Below are 26,296 nucleotides of genomic sequence, written 5' to 3'. Positions count from 1 at the left end.
TAGAACTGGGAGGGACCCTTGGTACCGGCACGGAAGCTTGGTGCAGCGAAGCACTAATAGATTTTGGAATGGCCCTTGTTGGCTTTGCTGTCCTCAGTAAAGACCTGTGACATTAAGTCTTCAGACCTAACTGGGCATAACCCTGATCAAAGAGAACCTGTGTCGTTGACTGAGCGCACACTGTGGAGATAAAGAATGTAAAGCCCATCAGAACCTGAGGTCACAGGGAGGCCAGGGAGGCGATAAGATCAGGACTCATTTTAAACAGTGTGGGTAAATGTCACACGCGTGTCCCATTGATTTGCCCTTTTGGTCTGTGTATCCTTAGGTTTCTGTAGTAAGAGGTTTTTCTAAGTCACCCTTAGCACGTGTGCCTGGGACACAGTGGCCACTTAACACGTATTTGCTCACATGTTTTTGCCGGACTTCTGTGTGGTTCTAGGAGGAAAGCGACCAAGGTAAAAAATAGGATGGGAAAAGAGTGTCTGAGGGCCCCAGTGTGATCCCAGTCCACCCTGCTATGTCTAGTAGAAACTCCAAGAACAAAATGGAGAAGGGTCATCTCCAAGGCCAAGTACCTTGTTACAGGCAGAGGTGAGAATGGACCCAGGCCCAGACTCCCATTTTATTATTTTATAATAGCAAAAGAAGCAAAGAGTCAAGGCAGGGGCTCTGACCATCATGCATGAAAGGCTCTGCATCTGCTTGCCAGTAGGGGACAGATGCACAGAGATCTGGCAGGGATAGAGGGAGGGCAGCTCCTGCATTCAGGAGACTGCCCACAGACCTCCATCTCCTATCTTTCAAGTCTTACCATGGCTATAGATTAGGAACCTACAGTTCACCCCACTGAGAATCTGGCCCTATGACTCCATCTTTAGTGATATCATTGTGACTATTCCAGTGTCCTTTCTCCCAGAGATCACAGGCTTCCCCCAGCCCTATTGTCCACCCGTCTAGGTCCGCCATGCTCTACTGCAGCGGTTCTCAACCCATGGGTCACAACCCCAGGGAGGGGGGGAGGGTGTCAAATGACCCTTTCACAGGGGTTGCATATCACATGTCCTGAATATCAGATATTCACATTATGATTCATAACAGTAGTAAAACGACAGTTATGAAGTGGCAACAAAAATAATTTTATGGTTGGGGGTCACCACAACATGAGGAACTGTATTAAAGTGTGGTAGTGTTAGGAAGGTTGAGAACCACTGCTCTCCTGGCTCTGGGAGCCTCTCCAGTTTGATTTCCCCTCCCTGGAATACCCCTGGCACTCTCTTGACCCACATGAACCTTAACTCAGAGTCAAGGGCCCTAGGCTGGGACCTGTCTGTCGTCTGTCTCCCATGGTTACTTGTTTTTTGTAGATACCTCATGAAGTCAAAGGGCTTGGTTTGTGATCATTGACAACCCTTTCTAAAGAGATTATGTCTTGATGCCAGGCACTGGTATGGAGGACAGGCCGATGTGGAGCAGGGAGAAGGGGACACGCAGACCATTGTGCCTCATGATGCTGGCCATGGCCAGAGGCTTCTCTATGCTGCCCGAATTTACTTAACTCAGTGAGGCATATGTAAATGTCCTCTCCTCGAACAGGCAAAGGGTGCCTGAGAAAGCTCAGTCTCCTTCCAGGATATTGAAAACTTGTGAGAGGAGCCAAGGATGGAGCTTCGATAATGTGTGATGGGGTCCTGAAACAGGATCAGAGAGGCTAAGTCAATTCCTGCCATCACACAGCCAGGAGGTGATGAGCAGGGCTCCAATGCTGAGGTTTGAAGCAAAATCAGAAGAAAGCAAAGCCGAGACAGTGCGGCCAGGTTTTTCTGAGGTGCGGGTGCAGAAGCAGAAGGTCAAAGACTGTGGGGGTGGGAGAGGTGTCTAGAGAACAGGTCTGAGGGCATGGTTGCCCAGACTCATCTCTTCCTATGCCACCTTCACTAAAGCCTCTCCCCCTCCTAATTTCCAGGGAGATGGGTGGCATTATAAACAAGAGATCTGGGTCAGTTTTCCCAGAGTAAAAACAAAGAGTACCCGTTGCCAGGCTGAACTTGGGGATGTTAATTGTGAGTTCTCTGAGGGTGGGGATGAGGTCTTGTTCATCATGGAGCATGTACTCAGGGTGGCCCTGCACATGTCAATGCTTACTGTGTCCTCAGACTGAGGAGACAGCAACAAAGATTCTCATCAAGAGAATCAGCACTCAGTGTTTTCTAGGGGCTGGCTCGCCCTGGTCTTCCCTCCTCCTGGGGGCGTGGTGTGTGTGTGGTCCCCTGTGGATGGAGAAGTCTCTCACCTAGGGAACACACACAGGGTTGATGTGCAATCTCCTGCTTCAGGGCTAACCTGACCTCCCCCTCCCAGGCTGCTTGGCTCCTATTCCCAGATCCACTATGGCTACCTTCCCGATGCCCTGGTGGACCTCACGGGAGGCGTGGTCACCATTGTCAACCTGCACTCCTCCCCTTCTGACCTCCTGATGGCGGTGAAGACGGCAGTCAAGGCAGGCTCAATGGTGGCCTGTGCCACCCCAAAGGGGGTGAGTAGATGGGGGCTTCCTGGGTGCCCAAGAAGTTTTCTCTTCACCTGGGGGTATCCATCCAGAGTCCTTAGCTAGGGAGGAGACAGGCATTCCAAAATCATGTCATAGAAGAGGAAATGAGCTCAGAGAGATGGAGTGAAGTTTCAGAGTTACGTGGCTAGGGGGTGCTGTGCACTATTGGAATTCAGTTGCCCTCCCCCCAAATTCTCACATACTGCTTCCTTATGACCAAGAGCAGCATGTGGGCCAGGGTGACCAGAAGGCTTTCAAGGTGTCGGAAAAGGCGACTGTAGCTGTGGGAAGCTCCATTGTGTTTTCTTTATGTTTATAAAAAGCCCTGGTTCTCACCAGCCATAGGGGTAGCAGGTCTCATAGTTTGCATGACCCCCAAATTATTTCAGTCTATTCTAAGATGCCTGGCTCCCTCACACTTCCTGTACTCTTAACATTGGCCAAGTCATACTGCTCCTTCGGTGGCGGCGGGGGGGAGTGGGGGGGGAGGATGTTGTTAGGGGTGGAAGACCCTGCTGACATGTGTTATGCTGTGTCTTGTTCATGACACATGGTCAGTGGAGCAAGCAGCCCATGTCCTCAGAGCCCTGTGAGTTTCATAGTCAGTGGGGTAGGTAGCTCCTGGGCATGAAACATTGGAACCTTCCACCTAGTAGCCTCACGCTCCTAGGAAGGGTTTTACACACACACACACACACACACACACACACACACACACACACACACACACACACACATAGGTTTTACACACACACACACACACACACACACACACACACACACACACACACACTTCCTGCTGGGGGTGGGTGGGTAGCCCACTGACTCAGCTGCTGCCTGCATGTATTTTTCTGTGTCTCCAAAGAACTCTGTCCTTCTCTTCTGCAGCTGACGGATGAGTCGGAGGTGATGGAGAATGGACTGGTGAGCCAGCACGCCTACACAGTAACTGGAGCTGAGCAGGTAAGGCTGAACCGCTAGCCGGGCATCTGTCCCCGGGATCCTCTAAACAGGAGGTAGAGGCAGATGCCTGCTGCAAGTCCAGTAGCTGACAGGGGTGTTTCCTTCTCTCGCTCTACCGTAGCTCCCACCTCCAGCGGTCTCAATTCCTTCTCCAATGTTACGGCGCCTAGGGTCCTTCTCCCCCATGCCCGTTTTTCCCCTGTGTCTTTGCTCTCTGTGAAGTGATCACAGAGGTGTGGGTATCTAGTTATATAGGGGATTTACTCCAAAGAGGGGTAGAATGCATCACCCAGTTGACTCTGAGGAACACTTCACCTTGGAACTCATGTCATTTGTGACATATGATCTAAACTGATAGAGCAAAGGCCCTCTAAACTACATGGGTTTAAACAAGATAGCATTTGCTTCTCGCTCAGGTAAGCAGGTGATCCTGGGTCAGTGGGTGTCCTAATCACTGTTCCATTGCTGTGAAGAGATACCGTGACCATATTGGTTTTTCAAGACAGGGTTTCTCTGTGTAGCTTTGGAGCCTGTCCTGGAACTCACTCTGTAGCCCAGGCTGGTCTCGAACTCACAGAGATCTGCCTGCCTCTGCCTCCCGAGTGCTGGAATTAAAGGTGTGAGCCATTACTGCCCAGCTTCCAAGGCAATTCTTATAAAAGAAAGTATTTAACTGGGGCTGGCTTATCATTTTGGAGAGTTAGACCATAATCGCCATGATAGGAATCAGACAGGCATGGTGCTAGAGCAGTAGCTGAGAGCTTTACATCCTGATCCACAGGTAGGAGAGAGAGAGAAACAGAAATATGGGTGCGTGTGTGTGTGTGTGTGTGTGTGTGTGTGTGTGTGTGTACATGTATGAGAGAGAGAGGCTTTTATAACCTCAAAGCCCACCACCAGTTGCACACTTCTTCCAACAAGGCCACACCTCCCAATCCTTTGCAAATAGTTCCACTAACTGGGGACCAATCATTCAAATATATGAGCCTGTGGGGGGCCATTCTCCTTCAAACCACCATACTGGGTAACTCTGACATCCAAAGCATTGGATTCTATTGGTAGGTTCAAACTACATGGTACCCTTGTCTTCTAGCTTGGGAAAAGAAAGAGGCCAGGGGCCACACTTTGCTCCCCATAGTGGACAAGAATGAGAAAGAGATCCACTCCCCCACACACACACCCCATAGCCCATTAGCCTGCATTTAATCCCCCAGCCATACAGTGACCCAAAGGAGGCTGGGAAGTGAAGCGCACTTTGTGGCTGCTTCTGTTTGCTCAGGTGCAGCTTGACTCCACAAGGAGGCAGGCAGTCTATAGAACTTACTACAAGTGAGTGAAAATGTGTGTGGTTCCTGGATCAAGTGTGATCCATCTGGAAAGCACTAGGGAAGTCCAGCTTCCTCCGTTCTGAAATGAAGACGCTGTGAGGTGATGGGAGAAGGACCTGCCTGAAAGTCATCGAGATGGCTACCTGTGGCATAGCTCCCTGGCACCTGCCCCCCCCCATTTTGTACCTGCAGTCATCAAAAAGCTGTGCAGTGACATTTCCTGACCTCCCAGGGGTTCCTACAAGTGTTCCCTGTAACTGTGTGTCCCACTACTCTTGAGGTCAAGCACAGCTTCCATATCCGAAGAGACAGAGTTCCAAACTCCAGGACAGATCTCTCACAGGTGCCTGTAAACTAAGGAATGCCGAGTGTCAAGTGCCTTCTGTGCCCTTCTCAACTTGTCTTAACTCTTCTGTGCCAATCTGTCTCTCCCACCCACCAACTAAAAGCTGGTTACCTCATTGTTTCAAGTCATAGTTCACAGCATGGCGGACCTTATTCTGTCCGGTCTGCCTCCAAAATGGTAAATCAGCATCAGTATACTTGAAGACAGTAGGCATCTAATAAATGCTTGTTAAATGGATGAATGCAGTTGCATGCATGAATGAATGCATTTGCCCTTGGCCTGAGAAGATGACATTGTTATTCCCCTATCACAGAATATATGACAGAGGCCTAGAGGGCATTTGTATGAGCAAGGTCATGGCGACTGCAGACTCCAGTCCTCCGAACTGTGCACCAGACCCTCTGTTCTACTCTCCAGACCTCTTCCCAGGGATTGTCAGTGAAGCCAGTGATACTATCATCACACTGGCCATGTGTAGACACTCCATTTCCTATAGCCCCACTCTCCCAGATGTGGACACGTCTCGGGATTGCAAATAGATTTTATCTCACGTTTCAGCTGTGGTCACTTAACTATGCCGTCGGGGTTTCTAGATGGACAAGACTTTGATATTGCTTGCAGAGTTGGAGAAAGAGAGTGGTCATCAGTTAGTGTTACCTGTGGTGAGCATGGGATGAGAGAGAGGGCTGAACAGAGCACCTGACCTGGGATGACAGATGATCAAAGCCCTATGGCCTGTATAATCCTGCCCTGCTTTTCCGAGCAGGTGTCACATCACAGAAGGTATCTTCAGGAGACGTTCTGTGAAAACGAATACATTTGGAGAATGCATCTCCTCATTTCTGCCTCTTGCAGATGGAATGTACATTCACAGTTTAAAGGCTCTGAGAGCACCTTCTTTAGTGCTTCTTGGTTTTAATCAACCATTAACAAGGAAACCACTCTTTCTGGAGTAGAGCTATTTATAGCCAATGGAACTAGCATTCATTCAAGAAAATACATCTAAGAAGCTGCTATTTAGGACAGATGACCTGGGCTACCTCTTGTCCAGTGACAGCTTTGCTGAGAAGGCTGACCAAGGTCAAGAGGATGGTTGGGAACAGTGAAGCCATGAGCCACCCCATTTGTATCCCTATCCATGGTCTTAGCTTTGAATGTGACCTCTGCATCCCTGGCCACAGACTATGTAGCTACCAACTGGGCAGGGTCATAAAGGACACAAGGGCTCAGGGATTTGACTTTGCTATAGGCTCCCTCCCCCTCCAGAGCGAGAAGGCTATAACTCTGAGCCACAAGTGCTAAGATTAAACCAGCCTGTAAATGTAGTATGCTTTTTAATCTGCTCATCCTCCCTCCAGGCAGGCCATAGACAGGAAGATAAATGAAATTGGCATTTTTTATTATGCACCTAGCTCTGCTGGCAACTCCCCTGGGCCAAGGGGTGAGTGTTTATCTGCATGCCTCATTTAGCCCTGCTCTCAGCCCTCCTGAATCACTGGCTACTTCTCCTCCCTAGGCCCAACTGAGCCCCTGACTCCACTGGGCACCAAAGGGGTCGCTCATGAAGCTCTGTGGCACACAAGGTGACCCTGCTTTGTGGGGACCAGCAAATGCTGGCAGCTGAGTGGAGGCTTGGGGTAGGTCAGAGAGGATGAGGGCCTGGGCTCGTGCCAGGAGCCTCTGCCCTCTGGAGGAACTGCAAGCCTCCCAGTGCATGCTAGTAAGAGACTGGGCAGACCTGGAAAGAAACAAGCAAAAGACCTTTGCTAAGCCAAGGTCCAAGCTCTGTACCATGCCGTTCTTCAGAGCGTATCTGTGAGTGATCATGTGGGCCTAAGCAAGGTGACTCAAGGGTTATGTCTGAGGCCAAGGCCACAGCCACATCAAAGAGTCTTTTTCCATATCTAATTCCCAAATTTAGAGTGAGGCCTAGGGAACTGACAGCAACTAGGATGGGGATTCTCCCTCTGCCTGCTACTTGCTTACTCGGTCTTGGGAAAGTTTATTTACCTCTCTGATTCTGTTATTTCCTCTGCAAGACAAGGATTATAGGAATGCCCACCCCAGAGACCTGAGAGTGAACTTAGCTGGGGCCTTGCCGCAGTTTCTCCTTGTCCAGTGAGAGGCTGTTGAATTTCTCAGCCGCCTCTGCCATGGAGTCAGCAGGCAGCCCCCTCCTTCCCTAGGCGTTCCATCTCCTTAGACAGCATTAGCATGGATCAATAGCCCCACTACAACTCAATCATGTTTCAGTCCCTCTCTCCAGGCTGAGGGCTCCTGGCTCCCGGAAGTGTGGGCTGGCTGGTTTGTTGCTATCTGGTGTAACAGCCGCAAAAATTCTAACAAAGCGGCACAAGTGAAACCCTGCATGTTGGAGGTGGGGATGAAGAAGGAAGGTTCAGGCTATTAGAGGCCACCTTCTCATACACCGGGATGTTTAGTCAGGGGCAAGATGGAAGGTTAGCCTTGGCTATCCCAGCTCCAAGGATGCCCCAGGGTTGCTCATATCAGCCTCCTCACAAGACTGTACTGCAGCCCCTGGTAGGCTTCCGGCACAGATGCAGGCTGTACGGTGGGATAGAGAAGCCTTCTGTGAGAGGGATTAGACAAAGCAGGGGACCACAAAGCTATCTCCCCTACAGCCAAATGCAGCAGCCCATGCTAGGTCTCTGCAGTTAAACCTGAGTTCACCCAGCTCCAGGAGACAGCACCCAACATGATGGAGCTACCCCTGCACCTGCTGGGGGCTGAGCAAAACAAGGGTCATTTTCATTCCCCCCCCCCCTTCTCTCTCCCTCTCTCATTCCAGCTCCATGCAGGCGGCAAGAGAGACATTGATTTTTTTCTTTTCATTTTTCTCTTGGCTGCAGCCAAATGAGGTCAGAAGTTAAATTAGTCCTGGGAGGTAAAGAAAAAAAAAAAAGGAGCTGCATTCATACTTCAGCTCTCTGCTGACTTTTGCCAGAGAGCCCTGATGGTTGCTTTTTCTGTTCCTCCTTACAGATTCAGTACCAGAGGGGCTGGGAAGAAATCATCCGCCTTTGGAACCCCTGGGGCAACACAGAATGGAAAGGGCGCTGGAGAGACGGGTATGAGTGCTGGAAACATGGGCAGATGTCGATTCTTCACTGAGCACCTGGGCAGGGTCTGGCCAGCCCACTGCAGGCTTCGCTATGGGCCTGGCCAGTACATCACTGGTTATGGCTGTGGGTGTACTTCCACTCCCAGGAATCGTTTTCCAGGCACTTATTAGACACCTATTATGTGCATGTGATAAAGTTAGGTAGGTGCTGTATACACACACACACACACACACACACACACACACACACACACACACACACAAATGGGAAGACCCAGTGTCTGTCTCCCAAAAGTCTCTGAGATCTCACGTACCCAAGATTAGCAAAGAGGGAAAAGAGGCAGGATGGGAGCCATGATTGCCCCTTGGGAAAAGACAAGTAGAGAATAAAAGCATCCTTCCTGGAAGGAATTCTTTGGATTCAGATGCTGATGATGCCCACAGGATCAGCGTGGAGCAGGCTCCATGCCAGGTAGAACTGAGGACCTGAGACCATGATCTGGGTGGTCTCTTTACCGAGCAGACTCAGATGCTCGACTAGCCCTTGACCTGGACTTCGTGGACCCACGTGCCTGCAGTACCCCTTGCTCATGAAGGGGGTTGCTGAGTAGCTAGGTCTCCAACACCCTGATGAGCATCTGGGTACTCAGCAACTTCATCCAGGTGCTGGAATGGTCGTTCTCAGCTGCCGTAGCCTGACCTCTGGTACCCGACTGCCTGCCATGAGCAATTAAATGTTTCCACATGTGAGAGAGAATATTCAACATTTGTCTGTCTTTTGTCCCTCCCATTGGATTTTCTTCCTCCCACCTCAGTCCCCAGTGCTTTGGTGACTGAAAGGGAGAAGGACAGAGGGGCAGCAATACTTTTTGTCTCTCTTGGTGGCCAGTGGGGCTGGGTCTGTCCCATTCCACTCAGGATCTGTGCAGACCTGTTAAAAGGCATCAGAGCACAGTGGCTGCAGTTTCATTACCAGTTGGGGATGGGAGCATGATCAGAAAGGAAATGCACTGTGTCAGACAAACAGAACAAGACCCAACAAGTAGTGAAAATCAATAGGGTTGATTTTCACAACAGCTCTGGAAGTCACATGCAGACAGCCAGTGTGACTGGACAAGCCGCCAACACCCCAGTGGGACTCCCTGGGCTAAGCTGAGGCAAGCCCCCTTGATTCGTTGCGGGCCCTGGAACTGGTGTGTCCCTGGCCTCATGGATGGGCACTTAGCAAATAGTGTGAATGTGTGATGGAGCAGGGAAGAGAAGGAGAAAGGAGGGAGGGAGGGAGGGAGGGGAGGGAAGGAAGGAAGGGAGAGAGGGAGGGAGGGATGGACGGATGGAGGGAGGGAGGGAGGGAAAGGGGAAGGATAAAGGAAAGGAGAGAAACCTCAGGACAGGTCTGTAGAACAAGCGTGGCTGGAACCTCCAACGCTCCCTGGAGATAGAAGGGATATGACCTTGGGAAAACATGCACCCATGCGCTCTCCCAGCCTGTGCAATGCCTTCCTGGTGTCCTCTTTCTTCTCTTGCCTCTATTCTTAAAGTTATGTTTTTCTCCTTTCTTCCCTCCTGGGGCTTAAACACAGGGCTCATGCGTGCCAGCCAAGCTCTTCACCACTTCACTCCACTCTCAGCCTTCTTCGTTATCTGTTTGAGGCAGGGTCCTGCTTTACTGCTTGGTCTAGGCTTGATTTACTCTGTCACCCAAGCTGGCCTTGAACTTGCCACCCTTTCGTCTCAACCTCTGGAGGGGCTAAGATGACACACCTGTGCCAGCCACCCGACCTGGATTTTCCTTTACTTTTTCCAAAGTAAATCTGAGTAACCTCTGGCTGTCCCCGGTTCTCCATGCCCAGCACCCCAAACTGCTGAATGTGGCCCAGAGGATATTTTGATTGGCAGGTAGAAATAGAACACGTCAGACCATTGACAACAGGTTCCCTAAGGTGAGGGCAGACAATAAACTCAAAATGGTTAATATTTCCCTTGTGTCTTCCACGACCAGTGAAGGAAGGCCACATGGGACATCAGAGCTCAGAGAAGAAAAAGGTCCTGTGGGTGGACATATTTAGGGAAAGCGTGACAGATGGCAATGAACAGGAGGTGTCCTTGTGACAAGGGTATCGGGTGTGCTTCAGAAGAGAAGCGAGACAGGGCCCCTCTCCCTAGCCAGGAAACTGCTGGGCTATGGCAGAGGAAGCAAGGATGGGGAGAAGGGGCCTGAATCTTGGATTCAAATCCTACAGGAATGAGCATGGATGGGGCCTCTAAACAAGAGTGTGTGTACAGAGCAGTTTCCACCCTGTAGGATCAAGTCCCCTGGCTGAGTGTCAGCCCCCCTCTCTCGCCAGAACCAGGCTGGAAGGAAGTGGTGGGGACCGCATAATCACTGTCTCTATGCAGGTGGTCGATTTCTCCCCTACTCCTTAGGAATGGAGACGGATGGCGAGAGCCGGATGGTTTAATCTCAGCCATAATTGAAATTTCAGTCGCACACACTTAAAGGCAAACTTGCATGAATCAATAGCGTATTGATTTACACTACATTTATTTTCCCTTACACACTGCAGAAAATGTAATTATCGCTTAATTATAAAATTGCCGTTTTACAATAACACATCTGACGGCTCCAGCCAGCCGCCGGAAGACTGGGTGGTGGTCTCTGCCTTGCTGTCCTGACACAAAGGTGACCCGGGCTCTCAATACGGGCTCCTCTGTAGGAAAGATCTCATTAAACTGTTAGGCCTCTGGGGCCTGGAACCTGGAGCTTGCCTCTCCTCTAAAGCGAAAGCTGAATGAGGAACAGCCGTGGCCTTTTGCCTAGAAGGGTCTCTTTCCCATCACACCCCAGGACTTGCTTCTGGAATGCATCATCTCTGTAGTGCAGCTAACTAAGCAAAAAAGACAAAAGTCATTGCTTGGAGTGGGTGTCATGGTGTGTGAGGTACCTGTGATAGTATCTCAGAAAGCAAGGCCACTGCTCTCTGGGCATCTGGAGTGTAAAAAGAGAAAGAAAGACAAAGCAATGGAGGAATAGCTACACAGAGGACTAGGTGTACGGGAGCCCAAAGGGTGGGCCAGGTCTCAGCATGAGCATGTGAGCCAGGCTTCTCACGCAGAGTCCCCATTAGGTGAAAAGATGCATGAGAGGTAGCAGGTTAGCATTGATAGGAGTGTTCCTGATGCAGGAGCATCATTGTGATGAAAGCCAAGAGGTGCATGTGGGGATTGGGGGGAGGAGTCACCCTCTTTAAGGAAATGAACGATCTCGCTGGAAAAGGACCTTCAAAGGTGGGGGTGGCGCAGGAGCAGCCCAGCTACACCTGGGGAGGTTGGCAGAGGCCACGGTTTTCTTAAGGAGTCTGAACTTTGCCCTGGCAGTAACTGGCTGCCACCAGCATGTTTTAAGCAGGGAAGTGACATGATCAAGCCCCTACTTTGGAGGGCTTGTTTCGGTGAATGTGTGGAGGAGGGGTAGGAAAGTGGGCAGGACTATGTGCAGGGAGATCACGGCATGTCTGTGAGGGACTAAAAGGTAGGTTAAACTAGGGTAACAAACGGAGGAGTGGGACCAGGGCGTCTGTGAGATGGACCGAGGAGGTAGAGTCAATAAATGAGTAATATTTGGTGACTGCCAGAAGTAGAGACAGCAAAAGGCTCTTGTGTTCAAGCTCGGTAATAGGAGGAAGTAGAAGAAGAAGGTGGTTGAAGATGGGAGGTAGTTTTTATTAGTGTACATTAATTGTACAAATCGTGGCGTCTTTATCCATGTATAAGATGTATTTTGGTCATTCCCCCACTTTATTACCCTCTCATGTCCTCCCTCCCCTTTCCCACTGTTAATTTATGGAATCGGCCCAGGCAGCCCCCAACAGGTAAGTTGGTCAACGAAATGTGGTCTATATACACAATGGAGCTTTATTCAGCCAGAAAGAAGAGTTAAAAACACGCTATTAGCAAGGGGAAAAAAATGGACAGAACTAGAGACTAGCATATTGAGTGGGAAAAGCCAGATCCTAAAGGACAGATGTCGGGTGTTCTAGAGTTTCACAAAAGTGGGCAGGTGACTTGAGGTCACCGTGGACCTCTTACAGTCATGTGGGAGAGGTCTCACTCTGTGGTCTTTCTCTCCATCCTCAGGTCCCAGGAGTGGGAGGAAACCCACGACCCTCGGAAAAACCAGCTGTATGAGAACAAGGATGATGGCGAGTTTTGGTACTTACTCTTCTTTAAGGATGTCTGAAGTCTTCATTTCCCAAGTCCTCCATCCCAACAGCTTCCCTTAAACTTTTGTGAGGTTGGAAATCAGTGGCGAAAAGACCTGCTTAGAGGGAGCCTATTTTCTGTCCCAAGGCACAACAGCTTTGAACGGCAGGTGGTTGTGCCCTCTCTCCTTGGTGGGAAGGTTATCTTGGAGATGAGACACTGGGATCTCCTGGATATCTTAACAGTAAAAAGGTACTTTCTCAGAGGTTTGGATTTGGAGGCCTGATTGTCACCTCTGATTTCTATCAAGTAGGGACTCAGCAGCTCCAGTTTGCTTTGGAAAGACTCTCCCAAAAGAGTAACTGGAAGTGAATTTTCCAGCCCGGCCCTGGATGGGATATCACTGTCCTTAGCTAGAAGCTATTCAAGACTCACTGTCTTGAAAACACATGCTATGCCTTAAGCACATCTTAGAGAAGATGACCATTTCCTGAAGAGTTCTCTGGTTTACTTGGTGACATATTTTGGTGCGATATAGCACGTATATATGAAAACAAAGAGAAACAGCAGGACAGATCTATAGAATAAGCCTGGCTTGGACCTCAGCTGCTCCCTGGAGAGCAGGAGAAAGGAAATGAACTTGAGAAAGCATGGCTATGACAGCATAAACAAGCCCAGTACAGGTTCAAACCAGACAAAATCCCAACACTGAGAAGAGGAAGTGGACACAAATTCCCACCCTTAACCAAGAAACCTTTTCAATTAATCCCTGCCAGGAAAGGGAATATTTGTTTTTTTGCAATGGAGTGTCACTGGGCATACCAACCATGCTCCAGGGCAGCCACTTGACAAGAAATAGTAGACCAACAGACTCTAGTTTTTATCGTGCTTGGTTTGGGTTTTGTTTGTGTTTTTTTAGTTTGTCTTTTTTGATTTTCATTTTTTGTTTTGTTGTTTTCTTGAGAAAGAGAAAGGACATGATGTTGGGTGAGTAGGGCAGTAGGGAGGAGTTGGAGGAGAGGTAAGAACATGGTCAAAATACACTGTATGAAAACAAATTAAAAAAAGAATTTACCATGTGTGAAATAATGAAAGAAAGCCTAGGTCTGTGGTTCCTAAGAATCAGAGATGTCAATTAGAAAGGCAAATCTTCCCCAATATCTCTATTTTAATTCTGGCACAAGGCTAGGATTTTGCTGTGGCATCCATGGGTTTTCTTAAAGACATTGGCAATGGATTTGCAATTAGGAAAGGCAAGATTGCTTACAGGGTGATGGAACAGATATGGAGAGACCCTGGCCTTTGTTTCACTGATCCTAAAAGGACTCAGTTGGATTATTGGGTTGGGTAAGTAGTTTTTCCAGGTGACACAATACCCAGACTTGTCTCTACCACTGCCCTGCCAAGCATGGGAGGAGATTCTCAGGGCAGAAGCACATGACACCGAATGTGCCAGAGACAGACTTTGGTCTTTGGGTAGGCCTATGGTAAGTCAATCCCTAGGCACTTCTGCCGACTGGAGAGGCGCAGTGAGGGGTAGGAAGCCAAACCCTGGTAGCAGACAAAGCCATAGGTGACTTGGGCCATGTGTCTGTTTTCCACAGGATGTCATGTCAAGATTTCCAAGAGAACTTCTCATGCCTGTTCATCTGTAACCAGATCCCCATCACCCCGGATCATGGAGTCACACCCAATGAAAGATGGCGCCAAATGATGTTTAAGAACCAAGTGATCTCGGGAAACATGGCAGGTGGTCATTCTGCTGGACCAGCAGCTGTCAGCCCTAGCTCTGCCCTGACTTGTCTCTGACTCTTCTGCTTAGACTCTTCTGGTCACCTCTGGTTAGACCACTAGCCTGCTGAAGAAAGCAAAGGAGTTAGCTTCTAGGGCCAACTAACACTTCCCCAAACACAATGGCTGCTAGTAGGGGTGGGTGGGGGAATGACCTCTCCTGGCTTCCACACCCTGCTACTCAGCTCCACCCACATCTAGGGTAGAGAGCTGGCTCTCTGCTTTCCAGTAAACACCCAAGACAGGAGGGAAGACTTCGGAAAGAGCCTGGGAAAGGAATTCAGAGCCTGGTTAAACCATCATCTTGTCCACACACTAGCTTTGTGCCCGGGAATATCACTGTTTTCTCTGTCCTCAGCCTCCACAGTGGCAAAGAGTATTAATAGTAATCCCTGCTTGACCCCCTTGAACCCACAGAAGCACCAGCAAGACACAGGGTAAATAGTCCTGTCCGGCTCATGAGTTAGCGACGGCAGGCACCTCTATCATGACCCTTCACTGTCCATCATGTCCCCTTTGTGACGCCGATAACTGGAACTGCTTCCTGTGGCGTAGGGTCTGAGATAGCACATCCTCCATAAAAGAGGTTTTTTTGTAAGCATAGCTGTGTGAGAGAATGTATGTTTACGCTTACCTGTCCAGAAAGGTCTTCTTGAAGGACCCCAGCCAGACCTTAAAGTAGGCTTCACTCTTTATCTCCAGGCTCTGTTGATCACTTTACTCTGAAAGCCTTATCATCAAGGAGGCCGTGCAGACTAAATGGAACTGCTGAGTCATTCTTTCTTACGCATCTCCCTACGCGGTGCCTGCCTGACCACACCACAAAAGCCCTTTTCCTTGGCTGTAACGTGCGTTAGTGAACTAACCAGATTTACACAGCAAGACCATTTACAGCAATACCTTACAAGGAAGAGAAGGAAGGAAGGCAGCAGTTGAGTGCCTGCTCTATGCTGCTGCTGAGTGCATTTTAATCCTCATCATAGCAAGGCCATGACCATCACCATCTTCTGTGTCCCTGCTCATCCTCCAGAGCTCTCTAGTTGTGACCCATGCCTTCTGAAGAATGTCCGCTCATCTAGATCCTGACTGCCCTGCTGCATTATGCATTTGAGTCTAGTAGTTTCCATGTGAGCTCTCCTCGTGGCTCTGGCTTGACTAAGCGTGCTTGGGTATAAGAGCACTGTAGACCACCTTCCTACCACCTCTTTCCTACTATCTTTACCGGTGCTTGGTGATTGATGCCATTCAAAGCTCTCATGGTTATTGCCAGTACAGTAAGTCCATGCATACTTGGAGACTCTGTAATTGTACTTATAAATAGCGCTTAGAGCTGGCCACGATGGTGGTCTCTTATAATCCCGGTACTGGGAGGTGAAGACAGGTAGGTTCCTGGGGCTTACTCGCCAGCAAGCCTAGCCTGCTGCTGGAAAGTCCTAGGCCATTGAGAGACCCTGTCTCACAAAATAAAACCAAACAAAACCAAACAGTGGGCAGAACCTGAGAAATGAAACTTGAGGTTGACCTCTGGCCTCCACAAATGTGTACACACACACACACACACACACACACACACACACACACACACACACACGACTGAATTTATAGTTTAGTTTAGAAGACATTGCTCTTATATTTTTGGTTGTGAGCCTAGCCTTTAACGGCTGAGCCATCTCTCCAGCCCAAAATAAACTCTTCTCCTTTTGTTTCCGCCCGGTTTTAATCCCAGCACTCGGGAGGCAGAGCCAGGCGGATCTCTGTGAGTTCGAGGCCAGCCTGGTCTCCAAAGCGAGTTCCAGGAAAGGCGCAAAGCTACACAGAGAAACCCTGTCTCGAAAAACCAAAAAAAAAATAAAATAAAATAAAATAAAATAAAAATAGAAGACATTGCTCAAGTAGGGATAATATTCCCCTCCCTATTTTTAAGAGAAAGAGACTGAGGCTCAGAATATAAAGAAATTGTTTCACAAGTACTAACTGTGACTCTGCAGACCCAGGCCTTAGCTTTTCAAACAGAGATTAAAACCCAAGTCCATAAAGTACTGCACTGGGACCCCTGTGGTGTTTCTGAACTCTAGTAATGGCTCATTCTCTTCTAGGAGGACATGCGAGAGATACTCAGTATCTCTTTGGTGTTCAAGAGCCCACAGTCGGCAACAATGTTGTTGTGGCCTTCACAATCATGTCACAGAGCCTGAACACAGAAGAGGAGATATTTCCATTACAGTTCCAGGTGTTCAAGGTATGCAACCTGTTCGATCTGTTCGGGGACTTGCTCTTCAGAGACACTATGTACATTTGGAACTAGATAGAGATGCTGGCCAACCTGGAAGATTTAGTAGTAAAAGCTCAAAGGCTCTGTAGCATTCATGTGTCCAGCTCTAAATTTTTAAGAAAAATTTAAAGGAGAATCAGACTTGACTAATTTTTTAAAATTTTTATTCTCTTATGTATGTAGCTATGTGTGAGTGTGTGCATGTGTGAGCACAGGTGCCCATGGAGTCTAGAAGAGGGTTGGAGCCCTCTGGAGCTAGAGTTACAGGCAGTTGTGAGCTGTACTGTGCAGCTGCTGGGAACAGAATTCTGTAGGAGCAGCATTTTTTCTCAACCCCAAGCCATCCCTCCAGCCTCTTGCCCATCTTTTAAATGGCATATACCCCTTACCTGTGCCACTGGTGTGGTACAGCCTTTCAGGTATGCTTCACAATCGAAGGCCTTTGTATCTCAAATAGGAGACCAGCTTCTAGAATTATGCAGATCCTTGAGCCAGTCCCAAACTCCCTGAATCAAAATTTTAAGGGCAGTCTAAAATGATCTGCATTTTAACAAGGTCCTCAGAGGCTGCCTACTTGTGTCATTTTTGAAAATCATTGATTAAATTTAAATCATTGAATAAAATTACACACACACACACACACACACACACACACACACACGAGACAGATAACTAAGGAACTCATTTCAAAGAAAAAAGTTACAAAGCAAGTCTAATGGCTCAGCTGCCTCTTCTCCCAAGAAATTTAAAGCATCCCAAAGGTAGAGTGAGTGATTCTCACATCCCACAGCCTCATTGTACAAATAAGACTGTGCATCCCTGTGACGTTAGTAGTATATCTCCTCACATTAGAGTTGAAGAAACCAGTGCACGGGGTGTGAAATGGCATGCCAGCATTAATGGTGATGCTGAGACTGGGCACCAGATGCCCTTCAAGCCCTCGGTCAGACACACCTGTCACCTTTAGAGTACCACAGAGCTCAGAAGTCTGTTAACACACTAGGCTAGAGATGGGATTAGCCTCCCAAACAACTATAATTGCTCACTGAGACAAAGTAAATTTCAAACACATGGGCCTCAACCCATTCATGGCCAGACAAGTTTTCTGCCTCCTCTGCTCATGGAGAACTGTCCTGCTCACAGCTGTGTCTTTAGCTAGTGAGAAGGTCTCATGGATATGGCACTGTAGAGTCACAAGCGTGTTCTCATTTAGTATCTCAAAACCATGGCTATCCCTACTTTCATAGATATGAAATCCAGAACTCAGAGAAGAGTAATCATTTTTCCAACAGCTGGGGGTGATGGGTAAAGTTTGATCTCAGCACCTGTAAGCCCAGGCCCAGGGTTCTTAGCAGGGCTTACATACTTGCTTTTCTCATGATACCCAGAGCAACCAGAGAAAACAGTTTCTGACCTTGCAAGGAGAGCCTGTTGGGCTCCACTCTCTTAACATAGTTCAGAACTCTTGCTTCTTCCTACCCCTTTTACTTAATTCTTTAAGAGTCAAAGTCCCTACAGAAGAGATTGTTGGGATTCAGTACAATACTTAAGTTGCCCCAGGCCTGCCAAGACTACCAGAGAGCATCCTTTAAGGATGCAATGGTAAACAAGTGTCATTTGATCCTCCATCCGGCTCCTGCCTCCTCTTTGGTAGGAGGAAGTACGTGGGCTTCCACTGCCGTAGCTAAAAAAAGCCAAATAACTCCCTGTCTCCAGGCCTCGGATGCAGAAGGAGAGCTTTTGTGACCTGGGCGTTTCTACTTGGGTGTCCCTTTCACCTCCATTCCAGCCACCTCACTATACACACATACCTGCTCATGCCGATACCCGACTACTGAATAATTAAACAAAAAAGGCAGGAAGAAGCAGGTGTCATTTACAACAAATCTCTTGGCCCAAAAGTAGCCATATAGGTCAGTCTGTAGGCTCGTGTCTAGCTGTAGAGTCTTCTTATTCAGCTCTCATCTCCCGTTTGAGCTTCATTTTCTAGATGATTCCACCCATAACCAATGGACAAACACGCTTATAGTTCAGGAGCTATCCTGAGGTGGTAATCAACCCCATCTTTAAAATTCTCCCGAGCTCCTTTCTCCGCTTGGCACAGAGATGCATTATCTCTGTGGTAAGCTGACACTTACCAAAAGTGCACTCAGACCAGAGGCCTCCTCAGGCTTCCTGCGATCTCAATGGTCCTTCCAGGATTCTGACTGAGTTAAATGCCAAAGCCAGTCTAGATCTCATAAGAATCTTGGGGGACTGGAGAGATTGCTCAGTGGTTAAGAGTGATTGCTGCTTTTGTAGAGGACCTAGGTTGGGTTCCTAGTATCCATATGATAGCTCACAACTGTCTGTAACTCCAGTTCCAAGCTTTTCAATGCCTTCTTCCTTCTTGGACACTGGGCATGCACTTAGTGCATACCCATATATGCTGGCAAACACTCATATATGTAAATTTTTTAATCTTAAAAAAAAAAAAAGATACTTTGGTTCTTTTTGCATTCCAGCCAGAAACAATTAGTTTGCCAGCATCCAGGCTTATGGGAGTCCCTAGGGCTGAGCGATTATAATGCTAATGCAGCTGAAATAGGGTTCCCAGCTTAGTGTGAGCCTCCCCGGCAGCTGTGGGCACACTATTCTGTCTTGTATCAACTGGATACCAGCGGTGTGTGAACAGGCAGGAAAAAGTCAGGACAGAGAAAAGGGACAAGAGTCCATGCTATTTCAACCCCACTCCTCAAAGGTCCTCCCACAAGCCAGGGTTTGACACCTCCCTCCCGGTATCTATGGCTAACATGGGTCTGATCACACCCACAAAGGGGTTAGTCTGCATGTGTAGCACCCCAGCTCCCCGTGCAAAGGAATCAAAACCCAGGCTACCTGGGCAGGACTGTGCTGGATGGGAAGGGGGACTTCCTTGCTAAGGAAGCAACACAGCTTGCCCTATTCCCTGCTCTGCCTCTTGCCTGCCCAGCCTCTGTTTCCACACATGTGGAACAGGACCCAAGCATCTGTTCAAAGGACTGTGCTGAATAGTCAGCGGATCACACAGAAGGACTTTGAAAATTGTGGAGGGGCATAAAAACAGAACTCTGTCCTTGGTGCTTCCCGCCATCCATATGTGCACATACATTCCCTGCACGGGAAGGGTAGTATACACAGAACAAACACCTGTCATGTTTACAGTTGGGGGTGGGGATCAAACTTGTCTTCTATCGGTGCCCTCCTTATTGAGGGATTTGCTCTTGACTTTGGGAAATCTGCACTTGACTGAGATTACGTCTTATCTGTGGTCCTGTTGGTGTCCTCTTCCTTCTGTATTACCATCATAACTCTGAACAATAACTATATCTTGCTCTGGGAGCTGCTACTCTAGACACTGTCTACTTCTTGGGACCTTGTAACAGCCTTGGGCTAGGGCACTGTTACCATTTGCTGTCTATGGCCACATCTTGACCCTAGTCCATACATTGTACCTTCCTCTTGGCAATAGAACAAAGCACAAACGAAGACCCTATCCCCACCCCTAACACAAACCCCATACACCAGACAGGCTGGCCACACAAGAAGTAGCATGTGCCGTGCGCTAGGATGAGAGACCCAGTCGTCTTTCTGGTGTGTCTTCCTGAAGCCCTTTTTTCCTCTCTCCCACAGGTAGACTCCCAGGTATGGCCCACTGCTGTCCTCACTGACTTCCCACACTTCTGATGCTGTCCCTTGGTAAACTGTTATGCCTCTTTCCAACACTGGGGACTCCACGTGCCCCAAGTCCACAAATTGGCTGATTCTTGAATCAGCTGTCAGCATCTCCAAACAGGTCAACAAACTAGGACAGGATTTGTTATGTTGGTATGTGGGATGGACCCCATTAGGTGTCCCTCTTTAACATCCAAGAGGGGCTGCAGTGGTGAAAACATCCTGAAGCATTTGGTCCTCCTAGAGAAGCTTGGCCCAGTGGGTTTCTGTGCATTTGAGATGATGGCAGGAGTAAGGGGTACCTAGGGAGGACCTTTAGATTATTAACTTTGTCCCCAAATCTAGCACTTGCTGGCTACATAGAGCTTCGAGACATATACCCTATCTCTTCTCAAATAAGCAAGTGGATATCTCTTTATATCCAATGACCTGATCTGGTCAAGTATTGATACAAGATCTGAAGGCTATAAGGAAGGATGGAAAGGGACAATGGACTTCTGAGGGTACAACCTCACAGGCACAGAGCCTGTCATGACTGTGAAGTCTGCAGTAACCTTCCTCTATTGCCAAGAGGAAGGTACAATGTATGGACTAGGGTCAAGATGTGGCCATAGACAGCAAATGGTAACAGTGCCCTAGCCCAAGGCTGTTACAAGGTCCCAAGAAGTAGACAGTGTCTAGAGTAGCAGCTCCCAGAGCAGGGAGACCCAAAAATACAGACAGAAAGTTGGCAGGAAAGAGGTCTGACCCTTAGCCATGGCCCAGCCACAAAGCTGGGGCTTGGGATCTACCTCTGGTCCCAGCCATAGGAGAACATCTAGAAGGGTTCTAAGGGAAGCTCTCAAGTGAATGGAATGGATCAGAGTTCCAGTTCCCTGAAATGGAGAACACAAAACACAGCAGGGACTTGAGTGAGAAAATGGTACAAGCCCCACCACTAGAATAATAGGGCCAGTTCTGTACCTTCCTGGCCATGAATTTGCGTGAAGCAGGCTCCTCCATACACTACACCAAGGTCTCCTATCACTCCCTAGTCACACTTCTCACTGCCCCTGAGCAAGGCTGCGCTGAACAGGGCTGCAAAAGTATGGGGCAGAGACCGGGAGGTGGTGGCACATGCCTTTAATCCCAGCACTTGGGAGGCAGAGCCAGGCGGATCTCTGTGAGTTCGAGGCCAGCCTGGTCTACAGAGTGAGATTCAGGACAGGCATCAAAACTACACAGAGAAACCCTGTCTCAAAAAAACAAAAACAAAAACAAAAACCATATATTTGTGGTAGAAGGGAGGGCAGCAGGTAACCAAGGCCATCCTAATCTAGCTTGTAGGAGAAAGGCTGTTCACACACCTCTGCACACACATTTACACCCAGTGCCAGAGGTCAGAGCTGCCCTTTTGGAAAAGAACTGGCCCTACCATTACTTCTGTCAAAGGACCTAAGAAAACCAGGTCCCCAAACTTACAAAGGGCTGCTGTTGAGAGCAGCAAAACTGCTTTGGAGGTTCCACTTGCCCTCTGCTGTACACCTAGGGCAGTGGCCCACCTCCTGCCTAGTCTTAGCCCTATCCCCTGATAGGAACTTCCACATTCCCCCTATTCTTCCCCCAAGGCAGAGCCCATCAATAACCATTTCATGCTGTATAGCCATTCTAAATGGAATCACCATGCTCACATGTAGTAGGAAAATTTGTTTAGTAAGGGGTTTTTATTATATAATATGTATGTGACATCTGGTAATAGGAATCGCGTTATATTTATTGTTTTATCTGTAAGAAAATTTGAAATAAAAGGAAAATGATTGAGAACCATTATTTTCCAATGAGAAGGAATCCCGAGGCTCTGCTGGAGAGATGAAAGCGAGGGAGAGAGGCAAATTCAACCCTGCGGTCCTGTGGCAGCCCAGCGCATATGATTAAAGGTTTAGAGGAGACGTAGCTGTGGGGACCCCAGAAGGAATTCAACACTGGAACACTGCCACTAATTTCCATGTCTTCTTTGCACATAAATAAGAAAGAAAACTAGAACCCCAGGATGCTAGTAGATTAGTGAGATAAAATTACCTGTCAAATACTTGTACATCCACTGTGGGGTCTGGAATCTGCCAAGTCCAACCATTTGACATTGCAACATGATTTTTATCATCGATAAATGTGTTGGGCCACATCCCTGGCTATCCTGGGACCCACAGACTACAGGTGGGACACACATGGTAGATAAGGTACTATTGGGGTTTTGTTGTTGTTGTTGTTCGTTTGTTTAATATTGGGTCTGAGCCACCACTGTCTGCTTTTCCAGGACTTGTAATGCTGGGTTGGGTGAGCAGAGAAGGGTCTAGAACTCTAGAACGCAGCGACCGGTCCTGGTGCCAGGTTTCATGTATGGAGAGGTGTGTCTCACAATAATCTTGTTTCTTCTAGTTCCAGCAGTTCCAGGAGAGACTGCCACCCGCCTTTTTCTCCCCATTTAGAAGTGCCGCCCAGGGCATAGACTATGTATCCAAGTGCAACTTCACCAAGTCCTTCCACCTGAGCCCCGGGACCTATGTAATTGTCCCCTCGGCACACCGCAAAGAAGTTGAGTTCCTGCTCCGAATATTCCTCAAAATGCCAGACAAGGACAGGTATAGAGACGCTGGGTTCCTGAGTGTTTCATTCTACCCCAGTGTGTCTTCAGGAGCAGTTCTCTGTGTGTCATATGCAGAACGTGGTGTGCCAAGGACACAATACGAGTCTTGCTCTTGAGATGCTCACTGCGGTGGGGTATGAGAAAGCCCGTGAACCTGTAACTTGACCCCAACAGCAATGTAAAACTGCATGAAAGGACAGAGTGGAGGGACTGCTTCTGACCTTAGGGACTGGGAAAGGCTTCTCAGAGGAAATGGCACTTGAGCTGGTCCTTGAAGGTAAACAGACGTTGGTAACTTCAAGAGAAGACCATGCATGTAGAAAGAAAGAAAGCTGAGAAGAAGCAGGGATGTAGCAGAGCACAGGGCTTGTTGAATAAGCATTGTTAGTCATATGCATGGGAAGATCATACTATGTATTACATTCACTTGTCTGAAACATGGCCAGAATATGGGGTAGACCAGAAAGCCAGAGTAGCCTGAAAAACAGACTCTGATTCTACAGAGTCTTGAATGTTAAATCATGGGTCAAGATTGGGATCAAAAAGTCCTGTCCCTTGGAGCCTGAGGCAGGAGTTACTATAGTCAGATATTAATATATTAACAGTGAATGTGTAAGGGTGGCCATCACTGCCAGTTCAGGGTGGAGAATGAGTCAAAAGTCTTCTGCATCCTGGCAGTAGACGTCACTGTCCATGTGCATCTCAGAATGCACAAGTCAGTGGCTAGCAAACCAGACTATGTCCACCTCAAATGGCCATATGATCATTATCTGTCTATTGCCATGGCTGCCTTCTACTCACCCTTGCTGAAGATGTTAGGTGCCTTTGGGTGCCCTCCACAGGTAGACTCCTGGGAATACAGTGCAGGTCATTTGTGTCACACTGTTCCCCTGGTTTTCTAGGAACCCGAGCAGCAGTTTCAACCTCAGAGCCCTTAAGGTAGGTGTGCAGGTCCTGTTTGCTGTCTTTGTGTTAGCTACATCACATCCCCGCAAGGGCTTCTTTCTCCTCCTCTGGCCTTGCTATTGACCGGAAAAACAGAGATGCTATGACAGCCTTCTGGTAGCTCTAAGGAGTGGGGCAGAAGAGAAGGTCAACCCCAAAAGACCAGACTGGACTCAAGTTTCTTCCTTCTAACAAACTTTAGTTTTCAAATCCCCTTAAAGTTTGATTTCCCCCACCGCACCTCTCCAACCACCAAGTGAGGGAGGCTTCTATCTTAGATTCCGGTCAGGCTAATTATACCCTTCAGCTAATTACACCAGACCAGCTCTTAGGAAAACAAAGCTGTACTGGATAAGTGACCTCTTCCCCAGAAATATGACATAACTATTTTCCCTTTGATCCAGGGAAGTCTTTCAGAAAATGGATCCCCAAAAAGCATTTTCTACAGATACGTGGATCAGGTATGTTATCTACACCCATGGACCTTACTTATGGGGTCGGGGGAGGAGGGAATCCAGGGACAGAGACTTCTCCAGTCGCTTGCCGGAATGCACAGAGTGAAGAGGGCTTGATCTTATCAGCTACTTTCTGTCCCTGGACCGTCCCCAGATGCTCTGGCTGCCGAGCTCCAGAGACAAGTGATATCCCAATGTGGGTGGAATCCCATTGGAACAGAGAGCTTAAGAAGGAAGAGGATAATTATGGGCTGTGTGTAAGGGATATATTGTGGCTTAAGCCTTTAGACAAGCAGTTGGCAGCACCCCTTGAAATCTTTCTTTCTCTGGCTCGGCCATCACCCCCCCCACCCCCCACCAAACCTGGCATTGTTCCTCCCGAGAGCTGGCCAGCTTCAAAAAGCCCCAACAGCTCTACTCCTGCCAAGCCACCTATGTGCACATGGGGCTTTCCTAATGGTTTAATAAACTGCTATAAAGAACTCCTTGACTCCTCAGGATAAAAGAGCTGCCAATGGTTCCGTGGGATGGGCCTTTTACCATTAATAACGGTGTCGGTGTGGGAAGCAGAAAGTGATACAGATGATTTTGTGTACCGTGGGCCAAGCAGAGGCTGAGAAAGGAAGGATGCCATTCCGTGCTTCTGTACTCAGAGGGCTAATGGCATAGTGGTATCTCAGGTACAGGTTGGACCCACAGGCAAAAGAGGGGGGTGCAGATGAAGAGTGTAGCTGGAGTGAGGGGTGAGTGCTTCAAAGAGCAGTCCATCGGCATTAGCCCAAAATTCAGGCCAGCTCTTATTGAAACAAGACTGACCCAGAAGACCATTGTCCCCTGTCTGAATCCCCAAAGGCAGAGACGACTTCATATGCATTCCTTGTCCCCAAACAACCGATCACTGTCCTTGGCCCAGAGGAGGTGCTCAATCATTTCTGTCAGGTTGAATTAAGACAGATTAGATCCCCTGGAGCAGACACCCAAGCTTGGATTAGCTGCTCTGAGGTGGCCAGCAGGACCTGATTAGGATGCCTGAGACCAAGCTTCTCCAGGGCAGGTGGCACATTTTTCACACAGGTCCATGTACCTGTACTTCGAAAATAAAAATATAATTTGTCATATGACAGGATGGCACAGGCTCCCTAATCAGGACTTTTCCAAGAGACAGCCAAATGTTTGGCTCCCCCTACAGTGACTGTTGCTGGCACTGGACACTGGTCAGAATTAGAATAAGATACTAATACAGTTTTGTGCCTAGGTCACCTCTCAGGCAGGCATCCTGGAGCAAGGCACTCTGGCAGCATCCTGTACAACATGAAAGCTATGCTCAGAGGTTGTGACCGTCCAAGAAATTTTAAGCAAAGCCATTTCTCACGTGCTCACTGTCTCTTTCCTCCTGATATCTCCCATTGGTTTAACCAGCTCTGTTAGTACAGTCATGTATCAGCACCCATTGCCATGAGCTGTTTTTGTTAGCCATGGCAGTGGGGATGGTATAACCAGGCCTGCTTGCCAGAAAGGAATCATGCATTTGGGCCCTTGGATTAGACAGAGCAAATCTAACCCCCATCCTTTATGAATTCAATTGAGGGTCCCATAATTCATACATACAATTCTTAGGGAACTTGTCTGAGCAACCACCATGGCCATCCTGGCCATCAGTTCCTCAAATGCTCCTGGTGACTGACAGAATGTGGGGTCCTGGTCCAAGTGTGTCCTGGGTGGGTAATATGGAGACAGAAGCAGATGTTGTCCATGGCTCTGTTCAGCTTGTTGGCTGGGGGTCAATTCCATGAAGACGAGTCCCTCCTTAGCATATCAACTTCTGAGCAAGATTCTTTGGAAGAAAAACTCAGTTGATGTTGGGCACATAAAGCCAACTTCCCTGATATTTGCAAACTGTTCGAGGTTAGAAGAATGGCGTAAGGACCAGCATGAGACACTAGCATCTGAGAGGCTTGTGCTTCTCACTGTAGGTCCTTACAATGACAGGATATGGGGTTGTTCCTGCTTTCAGGGCAGGCGGTACTGCCAACCCTGAAAGGAG

General features: G+C 48.4%; 1 protein-coding gene across 1 annotated transcript in view; it reads left to right on the top strand.

The window, feature by feature from the left end:
- Nucleotides 1-26,296, top strand: part of Capn13 (calpain 13) — a 70,102-nt gene that overhangs the window by 23,693 nt on the left and 20,113 nt on the right. Inside the window, exons 5-13 of the mRNA XM_052745666.1 lie at nucleotides 2,362-2,536; nucleotides 3,440-3,514; nucleotides 8,192-8,277; nucleotides 12,408-12,482; nucleotides 14,078-14,223; nucleotides 16,361-16,503; nucleotides 22,645-22,847; nucleotides 23,755-23,791; nucleotides 24,202-24,258. Of these exons, the coding sequence (XP_052601626.1) occupies nucleotides 2,362-2,536; nucleotides 3,440-3,514; nucleotides 8,192-8,277; nucleotides 12,408-12,482; nucleotides 14,078-14,223; nucleotides 16,361-16,503; nucleotides 22,645-22,847; nucleotides 23,755-23,791; nucleotides 24,202-24,258 (997 nt within the window). The remainder of the gene's footprint in view (nucleotides 1-2,361; nucleotides 2,537-3,439; nucleotides 3,515-8,191; nucleotides 8,278-12,407; nucleotides 12,483-14,077; nucleotides 14,224-16,360; nucleotides 16,504-22,644; nucleotides 22,848-23,754; nucleotides 23,792-24,201; nucleotides 24,259-26,296) is intronic.

Source organism: Peromyscus californicus, unplaced genomic scaffold, assembly GCF_007827085.1.
Source record: "Peromyscus californicus insignis strain IS unplaced genomic scaffold, ASM782708v3 Scaffold_1__1_contigs__length_55948999, whole genome shotgun sequence".
Classification (NCBI taxonomy): domain Eukaryota; kingdom Metazoa; phylum Chordata; class Mammalia; order Rodentia; family Cricetidae; genus Peromyscus; species Peromyscus californicus.
The sequence above is the reverse complement of the archived record's forward strand: the minus strand, read 5'-3'. Positions and strand labels throughout refer to the sequence as shown.